This window comes from Pimephales promelas, chromosome 11 (genome assembly GCF_988280905.1).
Source record: "Pimephales promelas chromosome 11, fPimPro1.hap1.1, whole genome shotgun sequence".
NCBI lineage: Eukaryota > Metazoa > Chordata > Actinopteri > Cypriniformes > Leuciscidae > Pimephales > Pimephales promelas.
In genome coordinates this window covers 26,273,482-26,291,661 of record NC_142779.1, presented here as the reverse complement: position 1 = coordinate 26,291,661, position 18,180 = coordinate 26,273,482, and the positions used below count along the sequence as shown (strand labels likewise).

The window sequence follows — 18,180 nt, the reverse complement described above, 5'->3', positions numbered from 1 at the left end:
TTCAGTTTTGAGGACTCTCAACAAGAATCGGGACACCCTACCCTTAGACGTGAATGCGCAAAATGGAAGGGTAGGACCAAGGGGTGAATTGGGATTAATGTCCTCTTTAAACATTCACTCATTCATGTTATTGATACTTTTTTACCATTGAAAAGATTCGTAGTGCACCTTTAAAAATATGTAAACTCTGTATTTTATGAGGATGTAAACTATCACACATTTCTTACTTGCTTTTTCAAATTAACTTTCCTATCTAAAGGACGCACATTCCCAGTGGAGCAGTTCTTCCTTGAAGACGCCATCGCTAAGACCAGGTATTGACATTCAATACATATTGCTTAGTCCACGATTATTCTTCTACTTACTTCTTCACACAATAATATAAACACTTTTTTTGTTTATTTGTTTTTGAAGGTATGTAATTGAAGATGGTAGTCCATACCGACGCTCCTCAAAGCAGAATCGTCCCCCCGGTCAGGGTGGCGCCGCTGGGAAGGGCCGGGCTCCTGTTGAAGACTTTGATGATGATGGTTGTGGCTGGTCCTTTACCTCCTTGATGAAGAAGGATTCGATCAAAGACTCCATCCCTGACCAGCAGCTCGGTCAACAGGAGCTCACTGTTCGATATTCCAGTAAGTACACTTGAATTTTGGTAATTATTATTATTTTTTTTTCTGTTTTGACTTAAAACTATTTCAACGAAATCCATTCAATTCAGTTGTGGTGGTACTATTTTTATCAGCGTCCTAAATCTACAAACGAGTTTGATGAGTTTGCCGTACTTAAACCAGCACGAACCTTAAACGAGTACGGTGGACTTAAACAAATTATCATTAAATTGTTAATTATTGGTGATTTTAATATTCATGTTGGCTGTGGTACTGCTTTGTAATCAAAATAAATGTTATATCTGGTGGAATCATTTGACATTGTGAATGTGCAATTAAATATCTAAGTTACCTTTTCAAATAAGTAATGCAAGTTACTTTGTTTAGCCATTTATTGTTTAGCCATTTATTTACAATCCAGCTTTCTACACAGAATTTAATACCTGAGAACATCAAAATAAAGATACTAAAGATATTAGTAAGGTTGAACTATTAGAGAGTCCTAAATATATATTTGGACAAACATTTTAATCCTTTTATTTCTACCTGTCTTAGTTTTTTAGATTATGTTGTCCCATTAAAACCTAAAAGCCTTAGAGAAAAATGGGCCATGGTTAAATAAAGCAGTACACTCACTTTAGGCGGTCATGCAGATAAGCTGAGCGAAGGAGGAAAAAAATATAGTCCAGGTGTCCTATAAAGCCCGGATGCTTTGTCAAACTTTCAAAAAGCAGTCGAAAATGCAAAATCCCTCTATTATTCCAACATCATAGATAAATATAGGCATAAAGCCTAAATTTATTTTTTCTAATTTTTACTCTGCTTTAAACCCCTCTTCAAAATCTTAGCATGTGTCCTTTTCCATCAGAATTGAGGACTTTCTCTTTTTTTTTTTTTTTTTTTTTAAATAAGATTCCTAATCAGAGACTACGGACTATACAGACTGTCTATATATTGCCTGAACCTTTTTCTTTCTTTTCTATTTGGTATGTGTTTGAATCCATCTCTATTTCTTTGCTCAAATTAAGCCTGCATATTACATACATACATACATACATCTTCTTCCGCTTCATCCGGGGCCGGGTCGCGGGGGCAGCAGTCTAAGCAGAGATGCCCAGACTTCCCTCTCCCTAGACACTTCCTCTAGCTCTTCTGGGGGGACACCGAGGCGTTCCCAGGCCAGCCGGGAGACATAGTCTTTCCAGCGTGTCCTAGGTCTTCCCCGGGGCCTCCGCCCAGTGGAACGTGCCCGGAACACCTCCCCAGGGAGGCGTCCAGGAGGCATCCGGAACAGATGCCCGAGCGACCTCAGCTGACCCCTCTCGATGTGGAGGAGCAGCGGCTCTACTTTGAGCTCCTCCCGAGTGACCGAGCTTCTCACCCTATCTCTAAGGGATCGCCCAGCCACCCTGCGGAGAAAGATCATTTCGGCCGCCTGTATCCGGGATCTTGTCCTTTCGGTCATGACCCAAAGCTCATGACCATAGGTGAGAGTAGGAACGTAGATTGACCGGTAAATCGAGAGCTTTGCCTTATGGCTCAGCTCCTTCTTCACCACAACAGACCGGTACATCGACCGCATTGCTGCAGAAGCTGCACCGATCCGTCTGTCAATCTCCCGTTCCATCCTTCCCTCGCTCGTGAACAAAACCCCAAGATACTTAAACTCCTCCACTTGAGGAAGGATTTCTCCACCAACCTGAAGTGAGCAAGCCACCCTTTTCCGACTGAGGACCATGGCCTTGGATTTGGAGGTGCTGATTCTCATCCCAGCCGCTTCACACTCGGCTGCAAACCTCCCCAGTGCATGCTGAAGGTCCAGGTGTGAAGGGGCCAACACGACAAGATCATCCGCAAAGAGCAGAGACGAAATCGTGCGGTCCCCAAACCCTCCGGCCCCTGGCTGCGCCTAGAAATTCCGTCCATAAAAATTATGAACAGAACCGGCAACAAAGGGCAGCCCTGCCGGAGTCCAACATGCACTGAGAAGAAGTCTGACTTATTACCGGCAATGCGAACCAAGCTCCTGCTTCGGTCATACAGGGACCGGGCAGCCCTTAGCAAAGGACCCCGGACCCCATATTCCCGGAGCACCCTCCACAGGCCGCCTCGGGGGACACAGTCGAATGCCTTCTCCAAATCCACAAAACACATGTGTACTGGTTGGGTAAACTCCCATGAACCCTCCAGCACCCTGTAGAGAGTATAGAGCTGGTCCAGTGTTCCACGGCCCGGACGAAAACCACACTGTTCCTCCTGAATCCGAGGTTCCACTATCGGCCGTATTCTCCTCTCCAGTACCCTGGCATAGACTTTTCCCCTGTAGTTGGAACACACCCTCCGGTCCCCCTTCTTAAAAAGAGGAACCACCACCCCGGTCTGCCATCCCAGAGGCACTGTCCCCGACCGCCACGCGATGCTGCAGAGTGCCTTGCCACCGAGGAGTTTCTTGACTACCTCGGTGACCTCAGCTAGGGTGATGGACGAGTCCACCTCTGAAACCTTAGCCTCTGCTTCCTCAATGGAAGACGTGGCGGCGGGATTGAGGAGATCCTCGAAGTATTCCTTCCACCGCCCGACGATATCCCCAGTTGAGGTCAGCAGCCGCCCACCCCTACTGTAAACAGCATTGGTGGGGGACTGCTTCCCCCTCCTGAGGCGCCGGACAGTTTGCCAGAATCTCTTCGAGGCCAGCCGATAGTCCTTCTCCATGGCCTCACCGAACTCCTCCCAGGCCCGAGTTTTTGCCTCCACAACCACCCGGGCCGCAGTCCGCTTGGCCTGCCGGTACCTGTCAGCTGCCTCCGGAGTCCCACAAGCCAACCAGGCCTGATAGGACTCCTTCTTCAGCTTGACGGCATCCTTTACTTTCGGTGTCCACCACCGGGTTCGGGGATTGCCGCCTCGACAGGCACCGGAGAGTTACGGAGAGCTTACGGCCACAGCTCCGAGCAGCCGCTTCGACAATGGAGGTGGAGAACATGGTCCACTCAGACTCAATATCTCCAGCCTCCCTCGGGATCTGGTCGTAGCTCTGCCGGAGGTGAGAGTTGAAGATCTCTCTGACAGGAGATTCAGCCAAATGTTCCCAGCAAACCCTTACAGTACGCTTGGGTCTGCCAAGTCTGTCCAGCCTCCTCCCCCGCCATCGGATCCAACTCACCACCAGGTGGTGATCAGTTGACAGCTCCGCCCCTCTCTTCACCCGAGTGTCCAAGACATACGGCCGCAGGTCAGATAAAACGACCACAAAGTCGATCATCGACCTACGACCTAGGGTGTCCTGGTGCCACGTGCACTGGTGGACACCCTTATGCTTGAACATGGTGTTCGTTATGGACAAACTGTAACTAGCACAGAAGTCCAATAACTGAACACCACTCGGGTTCAGGTCGGGGGGGGGGGGCGTTCCTCCCAATCACGCCCCTCCAGGTGTCACTGTTGTTGCCCACGTGAGCGTTGAAGTCCCCCAGTAGAACGACGGAGTCCCCAGTTGGAGCACTTTCCAGCACTCCTCCCAGAGACCCCAAGAAGGCCAGGTACTCTGCACTGCCGTTTGGCCCATAGGCACACACGACAGTGAGAGACCTATCCCCGACCCGTAGGCGCAGGGAAACAACCCTCTCATTCACCGGGGTAAACTCCAACACATGGCGGCTGAGCTGGGGGGCTATTAACAAACCCACACCAGCCCGTCGCCTCTCACCATGGGCAACTCCAGAATGGTGAAGAGTCCATCCTCTCTCAAGGAGTGTGGTTCCAGAGCCCAAGCCATGCGTAGAGGTGATCCCGACTATCTCTAGTCGGAATCTCTCAACCTCACGCACAATCTCAGGCTCCTTCCCCGCCAGCGAGGTGACGTTCCACGTCCCTAAGGCTAGTTTCTGTGTCCAGGGATCGGGTCACCGAGGCCCCTGCCTTCGACTGCCGCCCGATCCTCTTTGCACCGGCCCCTTACGGCTCCTCCTGCAGGTGGTGAGCCCACGGGAAGGCGGTCCCACGTCGCTCCTTCGGGCTGAGCCCGGCCGGACCCCGTGGGGAGAGGCCCGGCCACCAGGCGCTCGCATACGAGCCCCGACCCCGGGCCTGGCTCCAGAGTGGGGCCCCGGCTGCGCCATACCGGGCGACGTCACGGTCCTTAAATCTATTGTTCTCATAAGGGGTTTTTGAACCTGCATATTGTTATTGATATTCTCTCACCACGTACAAGGCTATTTTAAGACAATTTATGGGCCATACCTTCTTAAATAACTTTGTATGGGGACTTCCAGCAGACCTTAAACATGCTCTGGTGGTTCGATCTCTTAGGAAACCAAATATTGATTCTACTTTACTTTAAAATTATTGGCATATTCCCAATCTAAACTTTCTTGAAATAGTACTTTTTCTTCATCTAGACTCTAATCTAAATCTAATGTAGTACAGAGTCTGGTTTACTAAAGTTCCTCAGTGATATCTATTTGACAACTGATGTTGGAGACAATGATATAGGTCGGAAATTCACCGTAAAGCTTGTTGGTTCAACTGTGTCATCTCCTGCTCATCTCCATTGAGGGGTTCCTCAGGGTTCCATATTGGCTGCTACCCTATTTTCTTTATATATGCTCTCATTGGGTTAAATTGTTTGGAAATATGATGTGTTCTTTTATTGTTATGCAGAAAACACCCATATCTATTTCCCCCTCTAACACTGGCAATAACTCTTCTGTTAACACTTGTCAAGAATCTGGGTATAGTGATTTGAAACTTGATAAGCAAGCTCTGTCTGCTGATCAAAGTAAAGCCTTTCCTTAATTCATGTTTTCATGTGATTCATGTTTTTATCACCTGGTTTAGACTACTGTAACTCCTTGTATAATGCTATAAACTCCACCTTGGCACAGTTTCAGACAGTCCAAAATGCTTTACATTTTGGGAAGCTGTGTCAAGTCAAGTCAAGTCAAACTTTATTTATAGAGTACAATTTTAACACAACCGTAGTTGATCCAAAGTGCTTTCCAGTACAATAAAATAATTCAATCAAATAAAATAAATACAAATAAAAAAAGAGATAAATGCAAGTACCAAAATCATTTGGTCAGTAAATTTTAGTCCAGTGCAATAACATTAACTAGCATTTTTGTGGGAACAGAAAATCCTTGTGATTATGATGGTAAAAAGTTCAGCCTGCTTGTTAAATGCATTCTTTATATTAGTTCTCTGTGCAATCTGATATAACACACTGAACCCTTGTGAGTAAAAATGTCCTTGTGCTTTTGTTAAGAGTACTCAAAGTCTGTGGTGAAAACGTTGGCTGCTATGGATCTTGACAAAATCAACATGGACCTGGTGGAGAGTCTGTTGGAGTGGATTGTTGATGGAGACCACAGCTACCCACCAGGTAAAGAGCACAATAAACCCCTGCACTACATGCCTGCTTAAAATAGTTACAGCTTTCTTATCAAGGTTAAAACATGTGAATGTGTATTTTTTTGTATGTGTGAATGCACAGGGGCTGTTTTGGTCTTCCTACCAGGACTGGCTGAAATAAAGCTATTATATGAACAGCTGCAGTCTAATAGGATGTTCAATAATAGACGAACAAACAGGTATATTTTTCTATTGGGGCCAGTAGTTCAGTTATTGTTGTTCATGTAAATGGGCTTTTTTTTTTTTTTTTTTAAAGTAGTCTTTACATGTTCTGTCCATATTTAATCTATTTGCACCGTGACACTCCTCTAAGCTTGTCCTCTCATTACTATGATTACTATGATGCAAAAAAAAAAAAAAATAAATAAATAAAAATAATACATTGTAAAGTTTTTATCCATGATGGTAGTATTTGTACTACTGTCTCTCTAAGGTTTGCTAATTAACTGGTAAATAAGAGTTTACTGAGAATCACCATTGAAAATAATGGCAAATATGAAAAATATAAATGATTATTAACTTAAATACTACATCATATTATTATACACTAACGTTCGGAAGTTTGGAGACAGTACTTTTTTTTTTTGGAAATAAATTTATACTTTTATTCAGCGCGGATGCATTAAATTGGTCACAAGTGACTGTAAAGAAATTTATAATGTTACAAAAGATTTATATTTCACAGAAATGTTGTTCTTTTAAACTTTCTATGTTCTAAGAATCTTGTAAAAAATGTATCACTGTTTCCACAAAAATATTAAAGGTATAGCGGAGGATCTTTCCGAATTTTAGAGAAGACCCGCCCTCTCCAATAAAAAAAAAATAAAAAAAAATGCACATGCACAAACACAACACTCCCGAGAGGGAACGTCTATTACGCCTTGCACAATTATGTTGCAAATTGTAAACTAACTCAAAAATATTCATAAAAAAGACAACATGTCAAATGCCCTTCCGTGTTTTATTTACTTATTACACTGATCGATTGAGTGACCGAGGACTCAAGACATGATATGTCCAACCCTGTATCACACAAAATACGATCTGAGGAAACTATTTTGCAAATCGCAATTACGTTACATAGCAACATATAAGCAGTGCTATTACATTGGTCCTTAACCTAATATGTCTCATTGTTAATACGTATTAATAAGTTATTTTTATACATAGTTGCGTATGGAGAAGTAGCTTGTTGCATTTGCGTAATAATAAACACACAAGGTTTTAGAATATGAACACATGAACACGCAAGGTTTTAGAATATTTCAGCGTGATACCATTTGCCATTTTGGTCAAAAGGCTACTTTAGACAAATTGAGATGTTTACCGTGTCTATGCGGTGCATGACTTGTGCCAGGGCTAGCATTGCTAAGTAGCTTGCATTAACTTTTACTAGTGATTTTAAATGGATTTCTCCAAATAGCATGACAAACTTTACCTGTGTAGTAGAATCTTCGCGACTGCGGCATCAGTGAGAAGCCCAACCTGTGCTTTTAGCGCACGCCAGCTTGTGATATTCACCCAAAATCACTCTGGTCTTGTTTCTATATTCTGCGGCCTTTCTCTTCTTATCATACACTTCGTATAAATTTTTTTTCTCTTTCGACCCTCAGCCATTTTCAAAGGAATGGCTGAAACCGCAACTCCGACATAATACACCTGAAAGTGAAAACTACATAGGGACGAGCACGTACGATGGCCTTACGTAAACATATCACCAGAATGATTGACACTTAGATCGACCAATAGTATACAGTAGACTACCCACCCGGAAAAAGAAAATCCTCCGCTATACCTTTAAGTAGCACAACTGTTTCCAACTGTTTTTTATTCTTTTTTTACAACAACAATAATAAATGTTTCTTGATCATCAAATCAGCATAATAAAATGATTTCTGAAGGATCATATGACTCTGAAGACTGGAGTAATTATGCTGAAGTTTCAGCTTTGCCCTCGTGGAAATAACATATTAACATATTCAAATAACAATTATATTTACATTATAGTTACTTTGAATTGTAATAACGTGTCACAATATAACAGTTTTGACTGTATTTTTGATCAAATAAATGCCACATAAAATTGTATCCGACCCCAAACTTTTGAACAATGGGGTATATTATTATAAAACAAATAATAAAACAGTTCTTTTGATTTTTGGACAAGTGTATGCCAGTTTCACCTGTACGAATCAGATAATGATATTTAGTTATGTGTGTGTGTGTCTAAAATGTCTAGGTGTGTAGTGTATCCTCTACACTCTTCCCTGTCCAATGAGGAGCAGCAGGCGGTCTTTACCCGGCCACCTGAGGGTGTGACCAAAATCATCATCTCCACCAACATTGCTGAAACTTCTGTCACCATTGATGATGTGGTGTATGTCATAGACTCTGGCCGGATGAAGGAGAAGAGGTTAGACTCACTGTTTGCTGCATATTGGTGCTGAAGCTTGTATTTGTGAAACCCTGTCAAAAAAAAACCTACAGTAGATGTTTATTTTTCCTGGATAACATTGATTGTTCGTTGTGGATTTGGATGCATTATCATACATTTGTGCGTGTGTGTTAGGTACGATGCCAGTCGCAGTATGGAGAGTCTAGAGGACGTGTGGGAGTCTCGTGCCAACGCCCTTCAGAGAAAAGGCCGTGCCGGTCGTGTGGCGTCAGGCGTCTGCTTCCATCTATTTACCAGCCACCGCTTCACACACCACCTGAGCCAACAGCAGCTGCCGGAGATCCAGAGAGTTCCTTTGGAGCAGCTCTGTCTAAAGTAACCAACTTCATATTTGGCGGTTGTGACCTAATGTCTAGAGAGTGAGACTTGTGACCTGAAGGTTGTGGGGTCCGATTCTCAATGTCGTCAGGAAAATTTTAGGTGATGTAGATGGGGTGTGAATGAACAACGCTCTCTTCCACCCTCAATACCCATGTCTGAGGTGGCCTTATCCCTAACCCCTAATTGCTGTCCGGGCAACGCAGCAAAATGGTTGCCCACTTCTAAATATGGGTTACCATACTTGGGCCTTCATGTCACGTCACTTTCACTTAGAAGGAAAAAACAGCATGGTTTTCCTTTTAATTAATATATTAAAATAAATGCCTCCGGCCCATAGTTCCACAAAATCATAATAGCATGACAGATGCTCTTTCTTCATTCCATGGTATATTACGGATGTCCTGATCAGGTTTTTTGCCCTCGAGTCCGAGTCATTTGATTTTAAGTATCTACCGATACCGAGTCCCGATCCGATACTTCTATCATAATAAAAAAATGAATAAAGAAGAGCGAAAAAACAGATCCAGATTCCAGGATGTTCCTTATTTTTTATTTAATTCTTATTTTAACATTTGACAACTCAGGTTTATTGTGTTAAATGTAGCCTTTTTCTTTGCACCTCTTGAAACCCCAAGTTTATATATCTCACAGTTTGCTGTGGCAATGTTGTCATCAACTTTATCATTTTTAAGCATAAATATACTGATAAAAACAATGTCAGCAGTATTGACAGCAAAATAGACCACAGAATATTTTGTTCTTTATTGGCAGGTGCAATATATTAAAATTGATAGTTATTTATGTATTTATTTTTTAATTATTTTTATATCTGAATGTATGTCTAAACCTAGACTTTCAACCATCAAATTATAATTTATTAATGTATTTGAGTACAAAATAACATATAAACATCTTTTCCTATTCTATTTTACCTGGAAACGCTTCCAACACGCTTGTGTGTCACGTGAAAAATAGGCGTCAGTTCTATTTCTTCTAGCATGCACACGTTTTCCATATATGCCCGTCACTCAGGCAGTCCTGCAAGCTCTAACCTGTTAACATGGTAGCTGAAATAAAAACGGACAAGCCACGCTGCTGAGATGCCCCCACGCACCCAATGTTTCACCACATAACTATAGATGTGTGAAAAAATACTGAGAATATATACATGTAGGCTATATACGAGTCCTGATCGGGAGGTAACCTCTGATTCCGATCGAGTCTGAATTCTGAAACCACCTGATCGGGCCCGATTTCCGATCACTTCATCAGATCGGGACATCCCATGGTGTATATATATAATATCAATCTCCATGCAGACTCACAGACCTGTGACACATCAATACAAATATCACCAACAAGTGTTAGATCACCCAAATATTTTTTACGCAGATCCACATACAAACAACAGTCATACAGGAAATGCTTCTTATCTTCAATCACAGAGGTTTTCAGGGTTAGGTTAGCTCTGCCATTGGTGTACTACTCCATCTACCTGTTTCTATAGCTAAACGATGACCTGAGCATCTGAACAGGAACTAAGATTGTACCAGCTGAATGTTGTATAGATGCAATATAGCTCTTCTATAGACCATTTTGCAAGATGTAAACAACACTGGTCCAGAAGCACTTCCTGTTTCAGTTTTTTAACACTACATAAAAGCTGGGATAAAATACAACCAACAGAACATATAAAACTGAATCAAAAAGTTAAACAAACATCTATAAGATGTTTTCTTTACACAAGAAAATAAATAAATAACAGTTACAAACTGAAACAGGAAGTGTTTCTGGACCAGTGTTGTTTACATCTTGCAAAATGGTCTATACATCAAGAACTTGCATTGTGAATGAATATATATATTCAACTTATTATTCATTTTATTGTGTAAACCTGATTTGAAACCTAAGTATTATTGGTTTAGATCTTAAAGGGTTAGTTAACCCAAAAATTGTAATTCTGTCAAATTTTACTGTACCTCCAAACCCATAAGATTTTTATTCATCTTCAGAACACAAATCAAGTTATTTTTTTAATGAAATCTGATTTCTGTCCCTCCAATATGTCTTTTCACCCAAAACTATGATGCTTTAAATCCAAAAGCAAGTTAAATCCAAGTCTGGGTCGCTTTAAATGAACAGATTTAATTTATTATTCACATATGAACATTGATCAGCGAATGTACACAGAGCTCTCAAATATGGCAAATGAAAGGTCAAGGTGGATCCGCGAGAACGAATGAGGTTTATTAGCACGTCACGCCTGCACGTTTGAGTTTCCTCAAGAACCAGTGAGGTTTGTTCTTGTGTATCATATACGGTTGAGCTTCCGTTTACCATATTGAGTGCTCTGTGTGACCTCTGACCAATGTTTATAGTGAATAAAATTAAATCTTTGTCGGAACAACTGATTACAGATTTTTTACTTTAAACTCCCTTTAACAGATTAAACTTGACATAATTTCTGCTCTTCTATCTCAGGGTTAAGGTACTGGATGTGTTTGCGGAGCGTCCTCTGGAGTCCGTCTTCTCCCAGCTGATCGAGCCGCCCACAGAAGGCAGTCTGGAGGCCGCTAAACAGCGCCTGTGTGCCCTGGGCGCCCTGACGGAAGAGGAGTCTCTCACTCCACTGGGCTGGCATTTGGCCTGTCTGCCTGTGGACGTCCGCATCGGAAAACTCATGCTGCTGGGAGCCATCTTCCGCTGCCTGGATCCTGCTCTCACCATCGCCGCCAGCCTGGCCTTCAAGAGTCCATTCGTAAGTCACTACACGCATGTTTAGATGATGATACTCCAGTGCATTGCTATTAGTTACCTGAGATCCATGTTCTCTTGATGGCCACGCTCACAGGTGTCACCTTGGGATAAACGAGAAGAGGCTAATGAGAAGAAGTTGGGTTTCTCTTTGGCGAACAGTGACCATCTAGCTTTGCTGCAGGCGTACAAGGTCAGTACAGGCTCTGATTAAATTAATGAGTAGAGATACACAATTCATTATGATACACACACAATGCCACTTACTTGTTTTAAAAAAAGAAATTAGATCATTTTATTTTACAGAATCAGATGTGGCCTTGTTTAAATACATCCACATACTTCTGCAACTGCTGATTCCACCCTCACACACAATCAATGCATATATTACAATGTATACACAATCAATGCATACAAATATATACAGTATATATATATATATATATATATATTAGGGGTGTAACGGTACACAAAAATCACGGTTCGGTACGTACCTCGGTTTTAAAGTCACGGTTCGGTACGTTTTCGATACAGCAAAAAGAGAGAAATGGCAGAGAAATTTCCTATTTGTTTAAAGAAAAAATATTTTTAAATAAGTGTGAGTTTTCCTAGATCTTGAAACTTTCAGGTTTATAAATAGGGGTCATCTTTGAAGGATGAACAAATAATGTTTTGGTCATCACATTAAAAATAACATTTAAATATATATTTATTTATATAATATTTGAATTTTGAAGTGCTGGAAAAAGATGTGTGAAGTACTTGAAATCACACCATTCCAGCCAAACTGGTTACAGTTTGACCCCGTTTACACCTGGTATTAAAATGCGATCTGTATCCAGATAAGTTATCCGGATAATAAAAAACGCATGTTAATGCAAGGTGTAAACGCGTTGTGATCGGATCGCGATCGGATCTGCCTGACCACATCTGGAGGTAGTCTGGCTCGCATTGTGTCCGGATCTTTACTAGGTGTAAACGCAATCTGGTTGTTGAAACCACATATGTATATTTTACTCCTCCCAAAAAATGCTAAAAAATAAACGAGTGAGAGCGTGTTATATAGGCTATATGTCATGTTATAGCCTAGTCAGATGCGACACGCATCACCGCAGATGAGCAGCTGAGCGTCTATTCAACGTGCAAACATCGCAAATAAAAGTGAAAGTAAGTCACAGACGCAGTTAACACATCTTCAAGTAAAGAAACGAAATTATCTTACCAGGCCTGTTGCCACTCTCTCTTATTGATGTCTCTGATTTGGAAATTAGCTGATGATCAATAAAATGCCGCTCAGATCTGTTGCTTTTGGTGGCGTGCAATCCAATAAATCTGCATATAACGCAGGAGGTGAAGATCGGATTTATATCCGTTTTGCAAAAACACATTTATGTGGCCAGGTGTAAATGGAATCAGTACTTATTATCCGGATAACTTATCTGGATACAGATCGCATTTTAATACCAGGTGTAAACGGGGTCTTAGTCTTACTATATTAAATCCATGGTGAATGTTGCTGGTCTGTGGACGTAAAGTACTAGTTCATTCACGGCACAATGTTTCTCCTGGTTTCCATGACAGCGCTGTTTGATCTAATAGAGATCTACGGTTAATAACGGAGAAATGTGAATGTATCTCACTAGATCTCGCAGCGATGTTATTACCTCAGTGGCGAATTCAAATGTTTTCTTTACCGGATCTCTTAGCGCGGTGTGGTAACAGTGTTGCTTGATCGAGACCGGCTCGCGCTGCACAGATGTTGCTGGTCCGAACTGATAAACGATCCGTGAAGCACATACCGAGGAGCGCAGTTTCGTTCTGCTTTCATTTCCTTGCCATTTGGATGTTGCGCAACGTTGTGTTGGCCGCGTCAGCACGAATTTTGCCGGCAGGAAAAATGGTCCAAGCGATCGTTCGGTTTGTATGCGTACCGAACCGGAAGCCTCGAACCGAAACGGTTCAATACGAATACATGTACCGTTACACCCCTAATATATATAAATAAAATATGTATACGTACATACCATTCAAAAGTTTAGGGTCAGCAAGGATGCATTAAACTGATCAAATTGATGTTCGTAAAGACATTTATAATGTTATAAAATTGTTTTGAATAAATGGTGTTCATTAGAACATTCTTTTCATCAAAGAATTAAAAAAAAAAAATTATTTAAGCTGCTTATTCAAGATTGATCATAAGAAATGTTTCTTGAGCACCAAATCAGCATATTAGAATAATCTCTGAATAGTAACATTATTTTATTGAAATGGTTCAGCCAGTTCAAATATTTAAAAAAATTCTATATTGATCTACCTCTGATTATCATATCAGTCCGAATGTCTGAAAAGTACTGATGAAGATGTGTGCCTGGTTCTTTATCAGTGTTGTGTGTAACGCGTCACAGTAACGTAACTACTTTTTCGGGTAAAAAGTAGGGTAACGCGTTACTAAGGACTTCTATTGAATATAGGCTGAACATAATTGCTTCCAGAAATTATTTTTGGGGGTGCTAATGGGATGCTTTGGTCTTTCTTGGGGGCTTTCTTTCAGTGCCGCCCATCCATATGCCTATCCGTTAATGGGCATTTCTTCATAAATATTCCAAATTTTGATAAATGCATTATGCATATATGGCATTATGCATAGTAGAACTTTATGTAGGCCTACACATTTAGGAACAAATATTGGGTTCTGCCCAAAGTCAAGCAAAGTAAAAGTAACGAGTAACGTAAAAATTTACTTTCCATATGGGGTAACTAAGTAAAGTAACGGATTACTTTTTAAAAGAAGTAACGAATAACGTCTCTAGTCATTATTCAGTACTTGTTTCCTGAAATGTGCTGTTTGGTATAATCATGCAGACTTGTGTTGTGTTCAGGGTTGGTGTAACGCAGCACAGGGTGGCTCTAAGGCTGGCTACCAGTACTGCAGAGAGAACTTCCTCTCCATCCGGGGCTTACAGGTGAGAGACTGATCTCTGATCAGCTCAGCGGAGATGCCAGGCATTTTGGCACACTTGGATAACTTTTCTGTTTTGTGTGCGTTCTCTTAGGAGATAGCGTGTCTTAAAAGGCAATTTGCTGAGCTCCTGTCTGACATTGGCTTTGTGAAGGATGGACTGAAAGCCAGGGTCATTGAGAAAATGAGCTCAAAGGGAGGTGATGGGGTGCTGGAGGCCACAGGCTATGAGGTAACAGTGATTTTTGAGTGCTGGGTTAATATGGATATTTATATGTTTTCATAAATATCTAAGTAGTAGGGACTTAGCTTTGAAACATGTAAAATATGTTTATATTTTTCTTAAATAAAGTATTTATTTAACTATTTATTCAATTTTGACTGGTCTGAGACAGTTGATATTAGATGTAGTCAGTGATAAATTAGTATTATAAATTTTTTAAATTATAAATAATTAAAATTAAATGGTCCATTTGCGTTAAGAACGTTCTTGTGATTTTCCCTGATTAAAATCAGTTTGGAAGTGATGCTATTTTCCAAACTAAAGGCAGGTCCATATTTAAGATGTTTTATTCTATTTCATCTGGATAGTGTGTTTTTATTATTATTTTTTTTTTAGAGCAGTAATATGCGCCGGTTTTTAGACTGTTCGAAAGGTGGTGTAATGTGTAAACCTCTAGATCTCAATTTTTTTTTTTTTACTTTTTTTAAACCATTTTTTATACTTTTGTGCAACTCTACGTAAATGTTTTTATTAAGATGATTATGTTTAAATGGCAGTATTTATTTATTTATTTTTATGCAGCAAGGACACATTAAATTGATCAAAACAAAATAAAATGCATTTATATTGTTAAAAAGATTTCTATTTCAAATAAATGCAGTTCTTTAAAGGTTTCATCAAAGAATCCTTTCCACTTCTGTCTATACCCATTTTAGGTGCGCTTGGACGAAAACCGAAACCAAAAATAAATATTGAATTAATAATCAATGAATTAAACAAACTTATTTTAAAATCAACAAATAGCTTGAACTGAGTTATAAAAACATTTTAATTGAACATAAGGCAGTTTTTATAGTTTGTTGGTGAAATGTAAATGTAAAATATAAATTATTATATAAATAATGGAGAGATCACTAACAGGTTAAGTCAAAATATAATGAATTCGTAGCCTAATACAGTGCATTTATTTAGTGCTCTTCTCTAGAGATTTTTTCTTTTTTTGTAACTTACTAATGAATTTATGGACATTTGAATAGCTTTCTTGAGATAAATGTAATGTTAAGTGATTATATTGCCTACAAACTGTTTTATTGACGTCTTTCCCCGGTTGAATCACTGATCAAGCAATTAGTGCATGAAACAGGATTCATTTCAGTGAGTTGTAATGTATTTTTCAACATACCTTCTGATGTTCACCCATGTTTATTTTTTTGGTGTAAATAGTAAAGAGGAGATGATCAGTTCATATGCACCAAAATGGCATTTATTGTTTGAATTTTAAAGTTTGAGGCTTTGCTTTTCATATTAAAGATAACAAGTCACAAAGCCTTTTGCGATTATCGGATGGTGTACGCGCTACAAATGTTGGCACACGAGTGAGTGCCTTGAAATATTTTGCGGTTTCATCTGATAGTTACCTCTCTTAACTATCTCTTAATAGTTACCCCCTATAGCACACCCAGCTGTCTTGTTTTTTATATGATTTTGATACGAAGTATCCACAGCATGTGAGCTGTTCCTTTTAACCTTTTAACTGGTTTTCTGTCCCTAACAGGCCAACCTGAACTCTGATAACACAAAGTTGATGTCTGCCATGTTGTGCGCAGCCCTCTACCCTAATGTTGTCCAGGTCAGTATCGCAAAGTGAGTCTGGTATATAAGATGTTGAACGTGAACATGTTTAAAGCGTGCCGTGTTGTGTTTAGGTGAGATCTCCTCAGGGGAAGTATAAGCTCACTAGTAAAGGGGCTGTGAAGATGCAGCCCAAAGCAGAAGAACTGCGCTTCATGACCAAGAGTGACGGAGCCGTCCACATACACCCTTCCTCTGTCAACTTCTCCGTAACTATCACACATCAACTATTGTGAACAATTCAGCATTGAAACACAGGAATATTTTCTCTTTGAATATATTTTAATTTTTAAATTGTAATATTTCACAATATTGATGTTTTTCAGTGTTTTTTTTTTCGGTGTGTGTGTTTTAACATTTTAAATATTTATAAAATATTTCAAATTTTAAATATTTATACATTTACATACATTCAATGTATCAATACTTTGGTAATATTTCAATTGAGTCTTAAATCAAGTGTAAGTTTTCTCATGTGCTGTCAGATCTGAGAAGTTTTACTCTTCGTAGGTGCGTCACTATGACAGCCCATACCTGGTGTACCACGAGAAAGTGAAGACCAGTCGAGTGTTTATCCGTGACTGCAGCATGGTGTGCGTATATCCCATGGTTCTGCTCGGTGGGGGGCGAGTGAGCGTGGACCTGCAGCGTGGAGAGTTCATTATCTCTCTGGACGATGGATGGATCAAATTTGCTGCTGCGTCTCATGAGGTAAAACAGACTTACTCTAGTGTGTTCTGCTATGCTAAAACAGTGGCAGTATTTCATCAGAAACTCTTTATGTAGGTTGCTGAGTTGGTAAAAGAGCTTCGCTGGGAGCTGGATCAGCTCTTAGAGGAGAAGATCAAAAACCCCAGCATTGATCTGATCAGCTGTCCTCGAGGATCTCGCATCATACACACAATAGTGTCACTCATCTCGACACAGTAACACACATTCATCCAATACACAGATTGTCTGTTTACACATCCTAACAAAAGCCTTATGCCATTTTGTTGAATTGTGTGGAGGCACTTAATACATTTTCATTTTGGTTTCATTTTTATTTTTTTTTCAAAGAATAAATGAATGTACATTGATATTGTGTGATTTCACACAAATAGCCCATGAATGCCGGAGTCCATATTGGACTGCTTTAATGCAAAATTACTATTAGCACTAACAGCAGGCCTGTGCATGAATTTTAAATGTATGGCATGAGGTACAGTATATGTGAGTATGTGTTGTCAAAGAAAAAGACATTATGGTTTGTTGAATGATCAACTTCTATGATGATGTGATGAGGAAATCTGTCATATGTTGCCAAATCAAATGTATTTAAAAATAAAATGACATATTAGATGTGTCGAGATACTTATTTAAAAATAAACAGTTTTTCCTCAATTATTTTTGTTGCTTGTGTTACAAAATAACATTTGTTTCATTATATTGTGTTGATATAATTTGTGCAAATGTATAGAAGTCTCATTACATGAGACTTACGTCAGTCTATCTATCTATCTATCTATCTATCTATCTATCTATCTATCTATCTATCTATCTATCTATCTATCTATCTATCCATCTATCTATCTAACTTCTTTAATTGTTTAGATTAGAAATATGTTTAATCTGTCCTATATTAAATAATTTATTTTTGTTTTCTAATTCTTAAAAAAATAACATATTTTAATAATTAGCACTTATTATAACTTATTACAATTATAATAATTATAAGTTTAAAAAAAAAGAAAAAAACACACACAAACTTGTCTTTACTCTAAGGTTAATAAATGTACAGTATAGCCTATGCCAATATCACATGCTGGGTCATTTTTAG

At 39.9% G+C, this 18,180-nt stretch overlaps 1 protein-coding gene across 2 annotated transcripts in view; it reads left to right on the top strand.

The window, feature by feature from the left end:
• Nucleotides 1-17,747, top strand: part of dhx57 (DExH-box helicase 57) — a 31,786-nt gene extending 14,039 nt beyond the window's left edge. For both annotated transcript variants that reach the window (XM_089117232.1, XM_089117231.1), the window contains exons 10-23: nucleotides 260-314; nucleotides 415-632; nucleotides 5,872-5,988; nucleotides 6,100-6,196; nucleotides 8,257-8,430; nucleotides 8,587-8,787; nucleotides 11,275-11,551; nucleotides 11,645-11,740; nucleotides 14,427-14,510; nucleotides 14,601-14,738; nucleotides 16,285-16,359; nucleotides 16,436-16,570; nucleotides 16,872-17,072; nucleotides 17,148-17,747. In XM_089117232.1, the coding sequence (XP_088973358.1) occupies nucleotides 260-314; nucleotides 415-632; nucleotides 5,872-5,988; nucleotides 6,100-6,196; nucleotides 8,257-8,430; nucleotides 8,587-8,787; nucleotides 11,275-11,551; nucleotides 11,645-11,740; nucleotides 14,427-14,510; nucleotides 14,601-14,738; nucleotides 16,285-16,359; nucleotides 16,436-16,570; nucleotides 16,872-17,072; nucleotides 17,148-17,291 (2,012 nt within the window). In that variant the 3' untranslated portion in view covers nucleotides 17,292-17,747. The remainder of the gene's footprint in view (nucleotides 1-259; nucleotides 315-414; nucleotides 633-5,871; nucleotides 5,989-6,099; nucleotides 6,197-8,256; nucleotides 8,431-8,586; nucleotides 8,788-11,274; nucleotides 11,552-11,644; nucleotides 11,741-14,426; nucleotides 14,511-14,600; nucleotides 14,739-16,284; nucleotides 16,360-16,435; nucleotides 16,571-16,871; nucleotides 17,073-17,147) is intronic.
• The last annotated feature ends 433 nt before the right edge of the window (nucleotides 17,748-18,180 follow it).